This window comes from Nelusetta ayraudi, unplaced genomic scaffold (genome assembly GCF_046127955.1).
Source record: "Nelusetta ayraudi isolate G7.1 ecotype Tasmania unplaced genomic scaffold, CSIRO-AGI_Nayr_v1 ptg000058l, whole genome shotgun sequence".
Lineage (NCBI taxonomy): Eukaryota > Metazoa > Chordata > Actinopteri > Tetraodontiformes > Monacanthidae > Nelusetta > Nelusetta ayraudi.
The window spans coordinates 481377-497657 of record NW_027466108.1 but is presented as its reverse complement, the minus strand read 5'-3'; the positions used below and the strand labels follow the sequence as shown (position 1 = coordinate 497657).

The window sequence follows — 16281 nt, the reverse complement described above, 5'->3', positions numbered from 1 at the left end:
TTTGTACATGAAGATTTTTTTCTTTATTGTGACACAGAAATCTCAAATGCCATTGGATTCTTTACATCTGTATAATCCATTTTTAGATATGTTAAGTTTCTGATGTGCAGAGGTAAGACAGTAAAAGTTAATGCAACCATAAATAATTGTAATAAATATCAAGTAAATGTACAGCACACTTTTCTTTTCTTTTTTTCTTTTCTTTTTTTTTTTTTAAATCGCAACACATCTTTGTATGGATATGTCCTTCTGATAACCTTCTCGACTCCCCTGGAGGAGAAGGAAGTAGGAGAACGAGAGCAAGAGAGCAAGAGAGAGAGAGAGAGAAAGAGAAAGAGAGCGTCCCTGTTAGCAGCGGTATAATCACCCCTCAGGAGAACAGAACCGAAGCTCGCGAGCAACCCAGCGATCGGATATGCGCCGCATGTCGTGGAGTTTCTTTTTAGTTTGTTTGTTTGATTTTGTTTTTTCAGCTCTATCCAAGGACATGGCGATTTCACTCACAAGAAAAACATGTTTCACCATGAGCAGAAGAAAGTGAATCCATCTGAGTACAAGACGAACGTGAGAAGAATTACTGGTAATTTTCCAAAATTCATAAAAAATAACAAACACAACAAACCGGATATCCAACAGACATCAGCGAGTTTGCTTATTTTGTAGAATCTTTTCTTTCCTGGAATAGTGCAAAACAAGAAGAAAAAAAAGAAGAAAAAAAAAGAAGTGAGGTGAGGAAGCAGTTAATAGAAACTGGCATCAAACATAATTTCAGCTTATTTACATTCCCCCCTTATTTTTTACACAGCCTATCATTTGGTTATTGAAGAAATGAAAAAAAGCAAACACTGATCTCTCAGTGAGCAAAACGGTAAAAAAAATTAAAAGGCAGAACTCAATAAAGCTGCTGCTCCTCCCCCCTTGCTTGTGTGTGCATGTATGTGTGTATGTGTGTGTGTGTGTGTGTGTGTGTGTGTGTGTGTGTGTAGATTGTTTGAGGGGTAAGAGGGAGGGTGTAGCACATTCAGTAGCAGTAGCACACAATGTGGCAGAGCAGCCTATGAGAACATCTCGGTCCTGGATTCTTTTTTTCCCAGTAATTCAGGCTTCACAAACCTGATGAACAGTTGGTCTCGACCAGCAGGGGTCTCCAAACATCTGACCTACTGACGACTGCTTCTCTGAAACTCACGGTGGGAGGCGGCGGGGGAGGGGGTTTGAGCAATTTCATAAACTAATAGATTAATATGACTTTTTACACGACTTACATACCCTCTGCTCAGAGACTTGAATAAAATGTTGAAATAGTTATAAGTTAGCTTTTTTCATTAGCAGGTAGTTTTTTTTTACTGAAAAGGGCAGTAAACTACATACTATCCTGTACAGCTCTTGTTCACGTCCTCCACCTGCAAAATAGTTGATCAAAAGGAGAAAAAAAGGCATGTTTGCACACTGATGGCAATACCGTCATCCAAATGTAATTTCTATGAAATGCATTTGGAAATATTCTTTATACCAGCATCCCCCTCCGCAAAGAGGCTCAACAGAAAGGTCATGTTCGAACGCTTCCGCCTCCTCAGAGAGGGGAGGCGGAAGGAGGCAGCAAGGATCAGCAGTGGGAGGGACACGGCTAGTGTGTTTCCTCCACACGTATCAGCAAAGTCAGAGCAGAGCCGGAGCTGCTGAGAATCAAAGGGCTCGTCACCGTTACTGCAGGCGGAGGGTTCAGAAATCACAAACTGAACCTGCAGGTGATGATCTGACCCAGCGGAATTCACAGATCTCTAATAAACCTTCTCGCACCCCCGTTAACACCAGGGGAAGGGAATAAAAAATAATAATTAAAAAAAAGGAAAAAAAAAAAAAAAATCACAGTCATTTTACTCCAACGCCATCCTCAAACTCAGTGCAACCAGAAAAAGATGCTCCACCAGCATCAAGGGCTACTTCAAATAATTTACCCAGAGTTCCTCACAAAAAAATATGCATCAAACAATCATAGAAATGCAGTCATTCGTGTAAACTTTGATTTGAAAAAAAAATATATAAGCAAACATGCAAAGCATTAACAGCAAATGCAAATTAACTTTCACTTTGATTTGTTGTTGTTTGACTCAGAGGAAGGGTCAGAGTGAGTGTGTGCGTGTGTGCGTGCGTGCATGTGTGTGTGTGTGTGTGTGTGTGTAGGTGTCCAGCAAACTAAGCGTGGGCCGGTGTGGTCGTCAAGTCATCTCATCCACTGAGAGGGTCCTCGCGGTAGTGGATGGCGTACCGCAGCTTCTCCAGCATCACCTCTAGAGAGGTGTACTGAGGCAGCTTGACCATGAACATGCAGGTCTCCACGCGGATGTAGCGCGCGTCTGGCTGACCTTGAAAGAGAAGGAACAAGGCAACGTGTCAACACTGGAGGAGTTATTTTATAGAGTTGTGGATTAAAGGTCAAACCACATGGGAAATCTGCTTGTAAAAACACCTGCTCATGTGTTGACAAGACCCACAAAGGGCTACAAAGGGTTCCCATTGTGAAACTTGGAGTACAGCACAATCACTCCAGTGTCAAAAGTGATTGTGCTCTCAAACTCGCTCTAAGAGCATTTTTGTGTGTTCAAGTCTACAGAAAACACCACAGATGGAGATACAACTATGAATATGTCAGCAGATTAGCATGGATGCTGCTGTTGCTGCACTCTTATCAGAACGTTGGTGGATTTGTGCATTTGTAGACAAAGAAAAACACCATAGGCTTTTATCAGAGGAAGGTTTGACCAATCAAATACAAATTGTCTTTTTTTCCTTTCCAAATGTTTCCTTTGAGCTTTCCCTAATGGACATGTAAAATAAATGCAGCATATTGGAGAGATTTCATATTTGGCACTTCAGACTGTCCCACTACAGCGTCGTTCAGAACCTTAACAAAGCCAATACCTGCAGCTCCATCAGGGGGCGCAATTTTCATGGGGTACGGTGGAACGTGAGCGGTGTCGGGGCCGCCGTCCTTGCAGGGGCAGGTGAACGGAATGCGCTCCTGGTTGCACGCAAACTTGATGAACTTGCACAGCTCCTCCTGGGTGAACATCTCCAGGGCCGTCCAGAAGAACTCAATGTGCTGGTCGGTCTCCATCAGACCCACCTGGTACATGGTGTGAGCCTGCAAAAGGGCAGCACAGCGTTTACCACCCCTTTCCATACATCGACAAGCAGTTCTTTTTTAAATGCATGTTTTAACTAACAGAAAAACACCAGGCAGGGCAGGCAACACAATTGCTGCACAATTGCATGTAGGTTGCATTTGGCACATCAGCCCCGAATAGGTTTTCATTACACACGTACGTCGGGGGAGACGCGTTGACGCCTGGTTTGAGACGCACAAACACACTTCAGTACCTTGAGGAACTCCAGGTTGATGTATGGCAGGCCACACGTGCGCAGCTCCATCTCCAGAGGGCTGAGCGTGGTGAGCAGCTGCAGGGGAATGATGGAGCTGAGCCCTGCCCGCACCGCCGTCATGCAATCCACGTTCTGCAGCTCCCTCAGGCGGAGGCTGCGCACCGCCCGCGCGTACACGTCCTTGTTCTCCCAGCTTGGGTGCAAAGACGTTCAATTAGGCAGGGGGCGGGGTTTAACGGTCCTTTAAGTTTGCAAATGTGGGGAGTCTTTCCTTACCTGACAGTGAGGCTGCGACCTCCTTGACAAAGGTCCACCTCCTCACCGGTCATGGTGATGTACGTGAAGGTGCAGCAGGGCCGGCTCGGGGAGTCGGGGCTCTCCCCCGAGTGGTGCTGGGAGGTGATCTCAGCACAGAGGGCCTCCAGCTCCGTCTCGTCGCTCACCTGTTGTTTCAGAGGCTAAGTTAATATACCAAAACAGTAATAATATACAAAAGTCGAATTTTCTTCATTCCAGCCGTTGAATGATTCATTTTACCCAGTGTGTGCTGAGGTCGTATATAGGTTATAGTTAAATAGGTGTATGGGTTACGGAAGTGGGAAGTAACCCAATTACTTTCTACTCTTGAGTAGATTTTTTTCAGGTATCTGTACTTGACTTGTTTACTTATTTCTTTTTCTGAAAACTTTTTACTTTTACTCCCCACATTTGTACACAAATATCTGTACATTCTGTTTCTTACATTGGAAAAACATGCTTGTTACTTTTGCGTTTGAAAGTGTTCTCCTAAAAGTAATTTCATTATTATTTATAATAGTTTTATAATTTTTGCAAAATCATCAACAAATGTTTGTTTCATTAATGGCAAAAAATGTTTTTTACTTCAGCACATTTCTGAGCTTGTACTTTACTTTTACTTGAGTAAAGGAGTTGAATAAGTACTTTTACCAGAGTATTTTTACACATGTTTCTGTACTTTTACTTAAGTACAAAATGTGAATACTTTGGACACCTCTGATAGGTTACAACTATGAGCATGACATGAGCTGGTCCCTTACATTTTCAAACTTTCTGACATAGTTGTAGGTGAGCACATCGGCTTCCTGCAGGTCTTGATCAGGGTCCAGGGACTCTCCGACCAGACCCTTCCAGAAGGAGCCCAGTAGGTCCAGAGGAAGTGGCACGTCTGCTCGGATGGCTATGCCCAGAAGTTGGCCGAAGAAGTGCAGCAACTGCTCCTCGGCATAGCTTATGGGGCAGGGAGTCAGGATGTATTTCCCCTGAGCACAGCAAAAAAAACAAAAAAAAAAACTGCAGATTCTTACTATGAAAAATTGCATCCCTGAACAATGTACCAGGAGGTTATTCTTCCTTATTGCAGAATATACAAGGTGAAGCTGGAAACGTAAAAACACATCAATCCATAAGTAAGAACTGACCTTGTTGCGGTTGGCAGCAGCACTGGGGCAGGGAAGCAGCAGCGAGAGAGCCGAGCTCTGTAACTCTTTGCAGACCTGCCACAGGAAATGTCTGAAGGAGCCACCTGAGCACAGGTTCAACAAAGCTCTGTTAGTACAGGATTGATTTGAAAAAAAAAAAAATCAATAACAAATCACATATCTTCTACTAATACTGAGAGAAACACATAAGGTCTGGATGGAAACACAAGGTCTGGATGGTAGAGTCCAAAACGTCTATTCATTTTATCACTTGCATTGATTTTGAGGTTTTCAACAATCCAGCAGAAAACACACAACCTCCTGGATGTAAAATATGACAGTGAATTGAATGTGGAGAAAGAATTCTAACTTGTGCCATGAACTTCCTCTCCGGTGAAGCGGATGTTGAAAGCATAGGTGGGGTCTCCTCCGCTGGCCAGCTTCACACAGAGCTGCGACGACGGCACGCAGGAGAGCTGACGCGCCGCCTGGCAGAAGTACGTGTTCTCCGAAGACCTGATTTCTCCTAAACGTCAAACAGAGGATGAGTACGACTGTCCTTCACAAGTCACATGAAGTGCAAAACAACACACGTGTAAACAAGTGAGAGTCAAGGCAGCAGAGGTGGGTTTTCAGGTCAGGTGAGCTCACCCGAGGACGACACGGCAGAGGGAAAGAATGTGCGGCCTCCAGAGTGGTGCATTGAAATACAGGAGCGACCAAAGAGAAACATACCTCCCACAATCTCGAGCGGGTCCAGTGTAATCTCTGGTGCAGCGTGGTCAGCTGTCCGCTGTACTGTGGCGTTCAGTACTCTATTCATCACGGTGACTTTTGTATCGTAGAAGATTAGACCTGTGACAGATGGAGATAAGAGGTTGATGTGATGAGAGAGGAAAAAGGACATCTGAAGAGACGGAGACGAACCAGTTTTCTAAACAGTTCGGCTTGAGGAGCCATAAGCAACATGATGGCAATCTTGTATGTTTGATCTATTTTAGGTTAGTTTGCGAAGTGATTGAGAAACAGTTTCTTAATAAACCAGCAATAAGCTAGCATCAGCTGGATATCTTATCTTGGTTTTAAAGAGATGAGAGACCCTGCTCACCTTTCGCCTCGCACAGCAGCGCTGCAATGCTATTCTGATAGGTCTGTGTCTGCCTCAGCTCCACCAGTAGCAGGAAGAAACTCTCCAGTGTGTTGTTGAGGGACTGCAGGAGAGCAAAACGTAACCGCAGACTCTCCACAGGCACATCTGAAAACACAAGCACGTACACAAACGGGATCATTGAATAGACGGTAACTTGCAAACTGACTTTTAATGTGTGCAGACTGCACATGCCAGTGCTGGGCCCTGGCTGGTATGAAATCCTGATGCTACAATAAACTTATACAGAACCCTTTTTCCCTACACCTTTGAGAGAGCCGCCCCCACTACAGGCTCAGCAGGTTGAAAATCATTGCAGCCTGTGGTAAAGTGACTCTCTTAAAGCATGGTGCGCCTTGAAGGAGGGTAAATGGCCCATGACAAGTAAAAGAAAAACAAACAGGATAGATATAATGGAAAGCAAGTGCACTCACTGAGAAGGCAGGCCACACGGGGATCAGCAACATCACTGGGGTCCAGATACACTTCGTGGGGGTGAAGTCTGGCTGGTGTAATAGCCAGGTGACGGCAGAGCCGGTTGATGTACTGGACCAATGCTACATCCATCTCCAAGCCCCATTTGCGACAGGCCTTCTGGGCATGTCGAGTGTCTATGCAGGTGCACCTAGAGTAAATGCAAATAAAGGTAGTTTAGTCCACACAAGAAAAAAAAGGAGACACTTTTCAGTACGCCAATTGGTTGAGCATTAAATTGAGCCAAGATTAAGACGATTAAATCAAAACTGTGTAGATGAAGCCGTTATTTTGGTTTAATTCTGTAAGATTCCAAAGATCTGAAAAATAACTACCCATGTGGCTGTATTTGTTTTTGGCCCCAACTAAGTCTTACCTTTCAAAGTGGAGATCATAACCACAAGACAATATTGCCCTCCACACGCTGCGGATGTCCTGCTTGGCCCGGTCGACAACAAATTTATGGAAGCCCTCCAGCGTCAAGTACTTCTCCTCTGGGACTGAAGGACGCAGAGTGAGTGTTGTGTCAGGAAGTTGTGCACAATATCCATTCATCCATTTTCAATCACCAATTCAATCCAGACGCTGCTGGACCTGTCCCAGCTGCGTTGTTCAAAGGCAGGGTTACATCCTGCACAAGTCGCAAGTTTAACACAGCATAACAACCATTTTGCGAAGACATTACCACAATTCAGAGTTTCCAATTAGCTCAATGTGTGCGTCTTTGGAAACCGAGGGGAAGCCTCAGTGCCCAGAGAGAACCCACACAGGCACAAGGAGAACATGCAGGTTCCACACAAAGCACTGCACAATCACACATCACTGAGAGCTACAATATGATAAGATTAATTCCAAACCTGATACCTCACTGTCAAGGATCACTGCCAGTAATGGAGATAATAACGGCCGATGTAGGCCTACGACTTAGATGAGGATGTAGATGATTTTGCACATGCATGTAAATCCAAAAATGACATCTTTGCTCCAAAAAAAATCATATATTCACTGGAATTAACAAGCACATCAGACTAAAAGCAAAACACGATGAACAATGTGTTATATCAAAGTCCTTTTGTATCCATTTGCATTCCTCATGTAATCATCATCAACATTCAACAAGACTAAACGCATTTCACATGCTGCTAATACTCTCCAAACCTAATGTTGAAATATCATACTAAAATACACTTAATTAAGGTGGGATGCTGCAATAGTGGCTCACCATCAGTTTTCTTTGCAGGGGATTTTTCCACATCTTTCTCATCAGGTCTGGATTTCTCTGGAGATTTTGGCTTCAGGACAGTCTTCTTCTCACTTAATGCAGTCCTAGCAGAAGAACCACAGCAGGCATTTCCTTTAATTACTGGGCCAAAGCTGATGGGTCCAGAGAGCGACAGTGCACTGCGTGTTGAGGAGTCCTCACCTGACACTGTTGATGACAGATTTTTCCTTGGTTGGGGGTTTGGTGATGGGTCTCTTGGTGCTCACAACCTTCCCTTGGTGCTGTTCCTTCCCTGCTTTGCTGTATTTGTTCTTGTTGGGCTTGGGTGTGCCATATTTCCTTAAAATCTGCCAAACACAATACATTAAGTGAAGTTATTAAGAGGAATTAATTATGGTTGATCGCAAAGGGAAGTGGTAGGACTTCAGAGTAATAGCAAAAAAAATGTCAGATTTTGTGTCTCACAGAATGTGTATTATACCTGCGTTAGCTGATCCTCCAGGACTTTTTTCGGCGGCCTAACATTGGCGAAGAAAGTGTGTAGTAGGTTTCCAGGGGTCTGTGCGTTAATTTGCTCCTTGCTGAGGTAAATGTCCGACACTTTGACTGGTTTGGCTGGAGTGAGGCTGAGCATCTGTTCCGAGTGCACGCAGCTCTTAAATATGTCTGTGAGGACATCCCTCGCTCCAGGAACGAGCTTGTCACCTTGAAACACCATGAGAAAAACATTTTTTTTTTTTTTACTGGAACAATTCATTTAAAGGTTTAAAAAAAAAAAAAAAAAAAAAAGACAAAACATGTGACTGAAGGTAAAGACCAACCCCTGAGTGACTTGTCCAGGAAATAGTCCTCTAGCGCAGAGCTTCCCTGCGTGTCAAACAGGCTTTGATTCACACTGGAGGCGGTGAGGATCTCCTCATTGGTCAACTCCATCAGCTCCTCTTCACCTTCCAGGCTGGACAAGCCAATCAGGTCGCTGCTGTTGAAAAGGCTGGCGCGTATTTTCTCCACTTTGGCCCGAGAGCGGACCTGCAACAGATTGGCGACAGCAGAGATTTTATATTTACAAGACAAACATGAAATCACGGCCATCCCTTTTGAAGCTTCTCATAGTCCCACCTCAATGACTGCGTAACCCTTGATGGGCCTGGACATGACAGCGTTGCTCTCCAGCGAGGCAACCGTGTGCAGAGAGCCCCCGTCTGAAACCGAGGGTGTTTCTGCGCTGTCCAGCGGCTCCCCCAAGCTGCCCAGGCTGCCCAGGCTCCCAACACTCCCCGAGTTGTTCAGACTCTCCTGACTGGACACCGTCAGAGGGTCCTGTGGGCCCTGCTGAGGGCCAGCCGCAGCCACGCCCACGAGGGGCAGAGGTGGAACAGCCGGCGGCTCCTGGTCCACGGACAGCTCGCTGGCGGTGCGGGACACCCCCTGCGAGGAGCTGCAGATGGACGTCTGGCTGGTGGAGGCCGAGGCGCTCACACTCATGGCCGGCGTGACGCTGCTGGAGCTGTCGGGGCTCTCGGGGCCGGCGCTGTTCGGGAAGGGCCGCTCAGCTTCCGAGCCCGCTTTGCCGTCCTGAGGGCTGGAAGCTCCGGTTTTCGTCTTCTTGGGGTCCTCTTCCTGCAGGGGGATGAAGATCTCGTCTTTGAAGAGCCCCCCGTGCGCGTTGCAGGCCCTGCGGATGGCGTTCCGGACCACAGCCTCCCCCAGGTGCGTGGGGATCCCTGAGAGCACCAGCAGGCGGCTGTGGGCGGTGGGCCCCACCAGGGCCTGGCAGGCGTCCGTCACCGCATCGCTGGTCACGCTCAAGCCTTGAGGGTCTTTGTTGGTGAGATGCCTTAAGATCATGAGGAGAGTGAGGCAGCGGTGGAACCACAGCATGTCCTCTGGTTTGCTGCCCGCCATGTTGAGCAGAGCGCTGTCGCTCTCTGACAGCCGCGCGCCTCCGCCTCCGCCACGCTTCCCCGAGACTGCGGCCACCACTGCCGCCGCCGCCCTCTCGCGTTTCATTTTCACCTTCTTCCGCTTGGACAGCAGGCTTGGGCTCTGCGGTGTCTGGCCCGGCGACGAGGACGAGGACGAGGACGAGTCGCTGAGGTTTGGCGCGCTGGTGGAGGACAGGGCGCCGACCGAGGAGCTGCCGACGTTGAGGGGAAGAGTCACTTCGGCCACGGCCAGGCAGACCTCCATCAGAGCATGAAAGTAGGTGGAGAAGCGGCTCTGCTCCGCCCCGAGAGCCAGCGCGATGCCTCCGGAGGAGGATCCCCCTGCTCCCGACCCTCCCGACGACCATCCCTGAGTCTCACGGTCGTAGAGCTTCCGCAGTTCCGTCTGCATGGCCATGAGCACAGCGAGGCAGGGGTTCAGCAGCAGGGCAATAGAGCTGGAGAGGCCGGAAGGACTCTTGCGCTGCTCCAGGTGATGAATCTTGCGCAAAAGCTCTGCCAGCAGGTGAAAGATCAGCTCCTTAATGGAGGGCGCCACGTCAGTTGTCCAAAGCAATCCACCTAAAACGAAAACAGAAAGATAAAATAGGCGCTTTGTGGGAGAGATTAAAACGTTTTGCCGCTACTAGAAGTTGGAATAAATCCCTACTTACCGAGCAGTTCTACCACCTGCAGCAGCACAGATGAGGGCACTGTGTCCAGCTCGTCTTCGGATCGTTCAGTACCTTCTCCCAGCTTCCATGTCAACAGCTGTTCGGCAAAGGCCATGGCTAAAGGAAACTCCAGAGGCAAGGAGTGTAGCACCAGTACAGCACCAGGAGGGGGAGACACTCCTACAATCGCAAGAGTATCAATTTTAATTTCAGACTAAACAGGCACCTTGCCGTTCATGCAGGATTTAGACACTCACCTAGTTTGATGTGCACTTTATCAGTAGGTATGATAACTGAGGGGTACTGGTTAGTGGTGGGAGGGGGAGTCAGGCCGGTGTTGGTGGGTGAGGCGTCGAGAGGAAAGCGGATCGCTTCCATCAGATTCAGCTGTCCATTTCGACGCACTTTGTGGCCAAGGCCATAGACCATGACTCGAGCCCAGGGAGCCTTGTACAGGCTGGAGCTAATGGGATGGAACGTAAGGACGAGTATGAAAACCCAGGATAGGGGCTGCACTTAAGCAGAGATCATTATAAATAGCTAATGTAGGAAAGTTCCACTGTACTCACTCCTTGCGGCAGCCTAGCTGGCTCTCTTTGCATGACACAATCACAAATGCGGCACCTGGAAAGCTGACGTCCATGCTGACCTTAGACTCCGTGACTGGAAACTCCTCTGATGTAAACTGCTCCGGTGCATTCTGTCAAAATAAGCGGAATTACAAGAGAAGCTTAGCAACTTTTGTAGACCAATGTTTAAGGGTAAAAAGTTTTCCGAGTTAAACACTGGTTGTCGGGGCAGACCTGCAGGAAGCAGCAGATCTGCTTGGTGAGCTCCAGCAGGCTTTCCTCCCCTTGATGTAAGGCACGGGTTATGGCCACTGTAAGCCACTCCCGGATTGGCTGAGCGTTGCCTTGGTAGAACAGCTCTGACGGAGAGCAGCTTTGGCCCTGGAGGTTGTGGAGGAGCGACTGCGCCAGCAGGAGAGAACTGGAGCTAATGGTGCCATCTAAAGGAGGACACAAGAGAGAATTCAGAACACAAACAACACCATTTTAATGGTCATAGACCTGCACTCATGAGTAATCTTCTTATATTTTCTGAATATATTAGCTCTGAATTGGAGCTAATTCCATTTATAAGATCTTTGCATGTTTTATCTATTTGTCATAGTGTATTGTGTATATATAACGTATTGTTTCTATGTCTTTAAACGTCTGCCTTGGACACAACGGATTAAAATTAGCATTTATGCTAAATCCGGTATATTTACATTGATGCTTTTGCTGACATGTCAATTAATGTGCATTGTCCTAATCAAATAAATAAAATAAAAAAACTACAAAAACATAACTCACCGGGGAGGGGTGGAGCCAACAGCTGATTGGACAACAGCTGCAGGTGCTCTAAGGTGATGTCACGGATGGCTGGTATGTGGAAGAGACGTGTGAAGGTGTGGGGATTCTTAGGGGCGAAGATGTTAAGTAAGGCCATCCGGCAGTACAACCGAGCCAGCGCACTCTCGCAGCGGAGGAGTTCCCTGAAGGGAGACGAGAGAGATTTTTGTAAAGAAAAAGAAAATAAACACACTATACCTGCCGCGGTTTTGGATATGGATTTTTTTTTTAAATGACACCCCTCAGGTCTTGCTGGAGATGGTGCCTTAAGTCGAACAAATTTCAAATTCTTGGTCACAGCTGTTTGTGTCCTGCTGCGGCAGCTACACATGATACAAATGCATCACAGTGAAGCAAAGGATTTAATTGTCGCAAAGTGGGCCCTGTTATGCTGATTGTGTCAGAGATCCCCCTACAACACTGCCGTACACATGTTTGTTTTCATCCCAACAGGAAATTTTCTGTGAATTCCTCCTCACCCTTGTTTCCGGTTGGTTAAATACGAGTCACATCTTTGTCAGGTCCATTGCTTACCTGTGAATTTGAATGTTGCTGCTGTCTAGGGACACCAAGCCATTGGCGGCAGTCCGTCGAGATCCAGCAGGTGGCCGCTCCAGCATCTCGATAGGATACCAGTACCTCACCAGCACACCCTCGCTGCGCAGGTAAGTCTCCACCTGCACCAGCTCATTCAACTGTATGAGATAAGAACGGCATACAAATGTTTGGGTGGTATACTTGTTATTTTAGTGCCAGCACATTAACAAATGCTGCTGTTTTACCATTTGGAAAGGCCAATAAAATTTGTATAAAATCAACATAGCAAGAAAATCAAGAGTTCTATATTTTGATTATACACTGTGCATTATTTTGGATCTCATTTTTAGTGATTCTCATCCATGGCCTGCAAATGTATGTTTTGTACTCACAGAGTCCACATCCAGAACAACTCCATGCAAGCCAAAGGTCTTCAACATGCCCCTGATAGCAAACTTTGGCAATGCTGTCCCTCCTGTGGTGCTGTTGGTATTGTTACTATCTGGGCACCGGATGACCACAGTAAGGCCTGGGGAGATAGAAATATACTCAACCAGTCAGTTAATTTGGCCTTAAATAACTTAAAAATATATCTTCAATGAACACTGCAGAGCTTATTCACACTGGACTTCCAGTTAAAAGCATTGAATCATGTGCATAAAGTACAACAGTTATTTAAATGAGTCAGTTTTGCAGTACCTTTGCGAACTTTGTCAATGGTGAACTTGTTGGCCTCATCCTTGATATCCTCGATGGTGGGCAAGTACAGATCACGAGGAATGCCGCCATTCTCTTCATACAGAAACTCCACAGTCTGTCTTGCTATGTCAACCATACCTATTGTCAAAGAAATAACAGTATTAAAACCGTTTCATCAATCTGTCCAACAAAATCATCCGTATGATTAGAGATAATTGATCAATGACACTTAGAATTTAAAGCAGTTCCTCCATTACTCTGCACTCCTTTATTCTTTACCGAGCTGCAGGGCTCCTTTGATTTGGTCCAGACCAGATTTCCTCTCAGCTTCATTACGGAATCGTCTCCGAATAGTCGGGAACACTTTGGTCTCCCAGGCCTTTACCAGCAAGGCGTAGTGGTCCTCCTAAATAATCAGACACACGTTGGTTTAGAGACGACAACAAACATTGTGAGTAGTGAAGAAATTGAAACTCACTCTTGGTACATCATCATCATCCTCATCGTCACTCTCATCATCAGCAATAGGAGGAGGGTGTGGGTCAGGACCAGAAGTGACCAGGTTCTCATAGCTCAGCTCCACTTTGTAATGACAGGAGAGATCACTGTTGTATTCTGTAAGAACAGGAAGAGAGGAGAATTAGGTAAATCTTTCCAAAAGGCAAACAGCATGAACTTCTGAACTGGATAACTATGGATGATGAACATACGTTGTTGGGCAACTGCAACAGCTGCAATCCGACAGGGGGGACCATGAGAGCCAGAGTCTGAGGTCACGCTTGCACCAGCATCATTGTCACTGTCTGATGCCATTGCAAATGGCAGAGCTTCAAAATTTGCGCTGATTTCTTCAGCAAGGTCCACACAGAGGTCAGCCGCATTTCTGTGCGCTTGGCCTTCTGCGTACGCGAATGAGCGGCTTCCAAAGTTGGCACGTATCTTTGAGTTCTGTGAATGAAAAGGGCGGCAGTATTATTACTTCAAGTCATATTCGGGTTGTGTGTCCAAAAAAGGAAAACAATAAGAATTGAATATAAAATGTAACTAACCTTTTTTTGAATGTGTACCAAGGGCCACATTCCCCCAGCTACATCCTCCAGGATGGGGCTCAGCCGCTGGCCACAGTAGGTAAAGTAGACCCTGCCTTTTGGAGCCTGACCAGGAGGAGGAGGAGTTCCCTCTGATCGCTCCCAGCCTATTCCAGCAACATCACCTGTGGTTGCGTATGGGATGAGGTCACATTCCAGATGATGACTCAATATTGACTCAATGTAAACATTATGTGCAAAAGCACAGTTAGAGGATGTGGAAGAACGAATTAAATAAATGTCATAATACAAAAATGAAGAAAAATCCATCAAATCTCTCACCAGGAAGCAGAGCAACATCTAGCCGCACACTCTTCCACTGCAGCAGACTGGAGCCGTTATAATGCACTGCCCTTCCATTACTAGCACAAAAGGCAGAGGCATTGGAAGAAGACAAGTGCAGTCAGTATTCAATTCAGAGTCAGAGCAGTAGGAGAATGAGAGTCTCTCAGTGACTATAAACATCTGAACATACTTATGAAACAAACAAGTGCCAACAGGGTTGGTCCAAGCTCCGTCTCTCTTCTCTGCCTCGGTGGCAAAACCAAAGGAGACAATCGGGCCGCTGTCCTCTTCAGAGTCTCCATAGGAGACAATTTCAATCTCCCAGTAGAAAGAAGGGGCCTGTAGAAACAGTTGGTGTAATTTCATTAGTGCAGACAGCATGCAGTATCCAGTGCATAATTATTAACTTGTTTAAACAATGCTAGACAAAGAATGAAAAATAAATGCAAAACTTTCATGTGGTATGTACCTGAATTGGTACGGGACAGGTGGCGTATATGAAGGTACCCCTGGGTAGCCCCCCTCCAGCACTTGGATCAGCGAGGAAGGTGACAGAGGTCAGGCGGGATGAGAACATGCAGGCACGGACCGGAGGAAAGACTCTGGATGGACACCACGTGATCTCCTTGGGCTGATGAGAGAATCCCATCAAAGGGGTGAGAGGATAAAGGGGCGCAGAGCAATCTCACTGCTTCTGAAAATGTCTTTGAAGATTTTGAAATTGTATAGTTTGGTGCAATGTGTCATTTCCCTTCTATAAATATCTTGTCTTAAGTTGTGTGCCAATCAAGATATGTTAACAATTACAGAAGTTTTCTATCCAACACAAGTTATTCAGGGCAACCACTAGGGGGGGCAGTGAAGTCCAATTTAAAAAAAATCAGTTCTGGCACGAAAGACCTGGTCCATTAAAGCTGGAACAAACTGCCATAAGCTATTAGGGGAAACCTGTCCAGGGAAAACCTTGCGTTGCCTTATTGTACAAAAAAATAAGATTATTAAAAAAGTCATAAAAAAAAGAGATGAGAAAACACTACCTGACGCCTGTCGGTCTGCAGTGGTGGAGGAGGCGGCCGAGCACAGTCCCTATACAACATTCTCAACCTCTCACACTGAGCCTCGACCATCCCGAGGCGCTCTCCTGAAACAAAACATTTGAACATTTTCCACAATATTGAAATAAATAATAAAAACAATTATAAATGTGTAATTGCCAAAACGCATTCTCACCTGGACTGCACTCCTGCGCAACCAGGTTGAGGACCTCAACAGCTGCAGGACACTGCTGGATGAACTCCTCACAGAAGGAGCTATCCTCCAGGAGCTGTGCCATCACCAGACAAGCCCTGAAAAGCCAGCAAAATACACATGGATACCTGCCTGTGAGCAAAGAGTTCTGGGTGACCCCTGAATCACACGGGGTATTAGAGAACATCAACCTTGAATCTGACCTTTACAGAAATGAGGATGACTGACCTGGTTCGGATTTCAGCCAGCAGGCGAACTGCAGCCATTACTGGGCTGGAACCATCTCCCGTAGCTGGCAGGGAGGTGTGAATGGAAAGACTGCCCTCCTGTGGTAGAAGCATGGACTGCACGGCTTGGACAACTTTTTCTGTGATGGAAAGCTTATAGAGGGGCAGAGCCTGCAGAGAGCAGAAACAAATATGAGATAAAAGTGTTTTTTTCAATCATTTAAAAGAAAAAATGTGGTGTGTACCTCAGATCTGGGTGTGCAGAGGCGCGATATTGGGACTGTAAGGATGTCTGACGCTTTGCAGGCTCTTCTGTACTCGCATGAGGGGAACTTGACTGTAGCGATACCTTCCTGTTCATTGATGGACATGACAATGCCAGCGCTACCCAGTACTCCTTTACCAACCACCTGAAAAGGAAGAGGGAAATAATCACAAAAAAGCGTACATTTAACATTGTCATCATTAAAGAAAAGTGAAAACAAATGATTTCCAGCAATCTCTGGTGAGTATTTCAGCTGATTGACAAACTAAC

At 46.3% G+C, this 16281-nt stretch overlaps 1 protein-coding gene across 5 annotated transcripts in view; it reads right to left on the bottom strand.

Annotated features, from left to right (window-relative positions):
• The window catches only part of hectd4 (HECT domain E3 ubiquitin protein ligase 4), a 33834-nt gene continuing 17553 nt past the window's right edge, over window positions 1-16281 (bottom strand). For all 5 annotated transcript variants that reach the window (XM_076039099.1, XM_076039101.1, XM_076039102.1 and 2 more), the window contains 35 exons: window positions 15992-16156; window positions 15748-15917; window positions 15502-15617; window positions 15309-15412; window positions 14741-14902; window positions 14462-14610; window positions 14269-14348; window positions 13948-14111; window positions 13609-13846; window positions 13377-13513; window positions 13178-13304; window positions 12899-13036; window positions 12592-12728; window positions 12197-12357; window positions 11624-11805; window positions 11069-11274; window positions 10835-10965; window positions 10523-10728; window positions 10266-10445; window positions 8786-10173; window positions 8488-8695; window positions 8148-8371; window positions 7868-8013; window positions 7667-7770; window positions 6821-6944; window positions 6405-6595; window positions 5932-6078; window positions 5559-5678; window positions 5194-5349; window positions 4824-4927; window positions 4443-4664; window positions 3661-3827; window positions 3382-3577; window positions 2923-3145; window positions 1-2366 (listed from right to left, as the gene is read on the bottom strand). In XM_076039099.1, coding sequence (XP_075895214.1) covers window positions 2230-2366; window positions 2923-3145; window positions 3382-3577; window positions 3661-3827; window positions 4443-4664; window positions 4824-4927; window positions 5194-5349; window positions 5559-5678; window positions 5932-6078; window positions 6405-6595; window positions 6821-6944; window positions 7667-7770; window positions 7868-8013; window positions 8148-8371; window positions 8488-8695; window positions 8786-10173; window positions 10266-10445; window positions 10523-10728; window positions 10835-10965; window positions 11069-11274; window positions 11624-11805; window positions 12197-12357; window positions 12592-12728; window positions 12899-13036; window positions 13178-13304; window positions 13377-13513; window positions 13609-13846; window positions 13948-14111; window positions 14269-14348; window positions 14462-14610; window positions 14741-14902; window positions 15309-15412; window positions 15502-15617; window positions 15748-15917; window positions 15992-16156 — 6810 coding nt within the window. In that variant the 3' untranslated portion in view covers window positions 1-2229. The remainder of the gene's footprint in view (window positions 2367-2922; window positions 3146-3381; window positions 3578-3660; window positions 3828-4442; window positions 4665-4823; window positions 4928-5193; window positions 5350-5558; window positions 5679-5931; window positions 6079-6404; window positions 6596-6820; window positions 6945-7666; window positions 7771-7867; window positions 8014-8147; window positions 8372-8487; window positions 8696-8785; window positions 10174-10265; window positions 10446-10522; window positions 10729-10834; window positions 10966-11068; window positions 11275-11623; window positions 11806-12196; window positions 12358-12591; window positions 12729-12898; window positions 13037-13177; window positions 13305-13376; window positions 13514-13608; window positions 13847-13947; window positions 14112-14268; window positions 14349-14461; window positions 14611-14740; window positions 14903-15308; window positions 15413-15501; window positions 15618-15747; window positions 15918-15991; window positions 16157-16281) is intronic.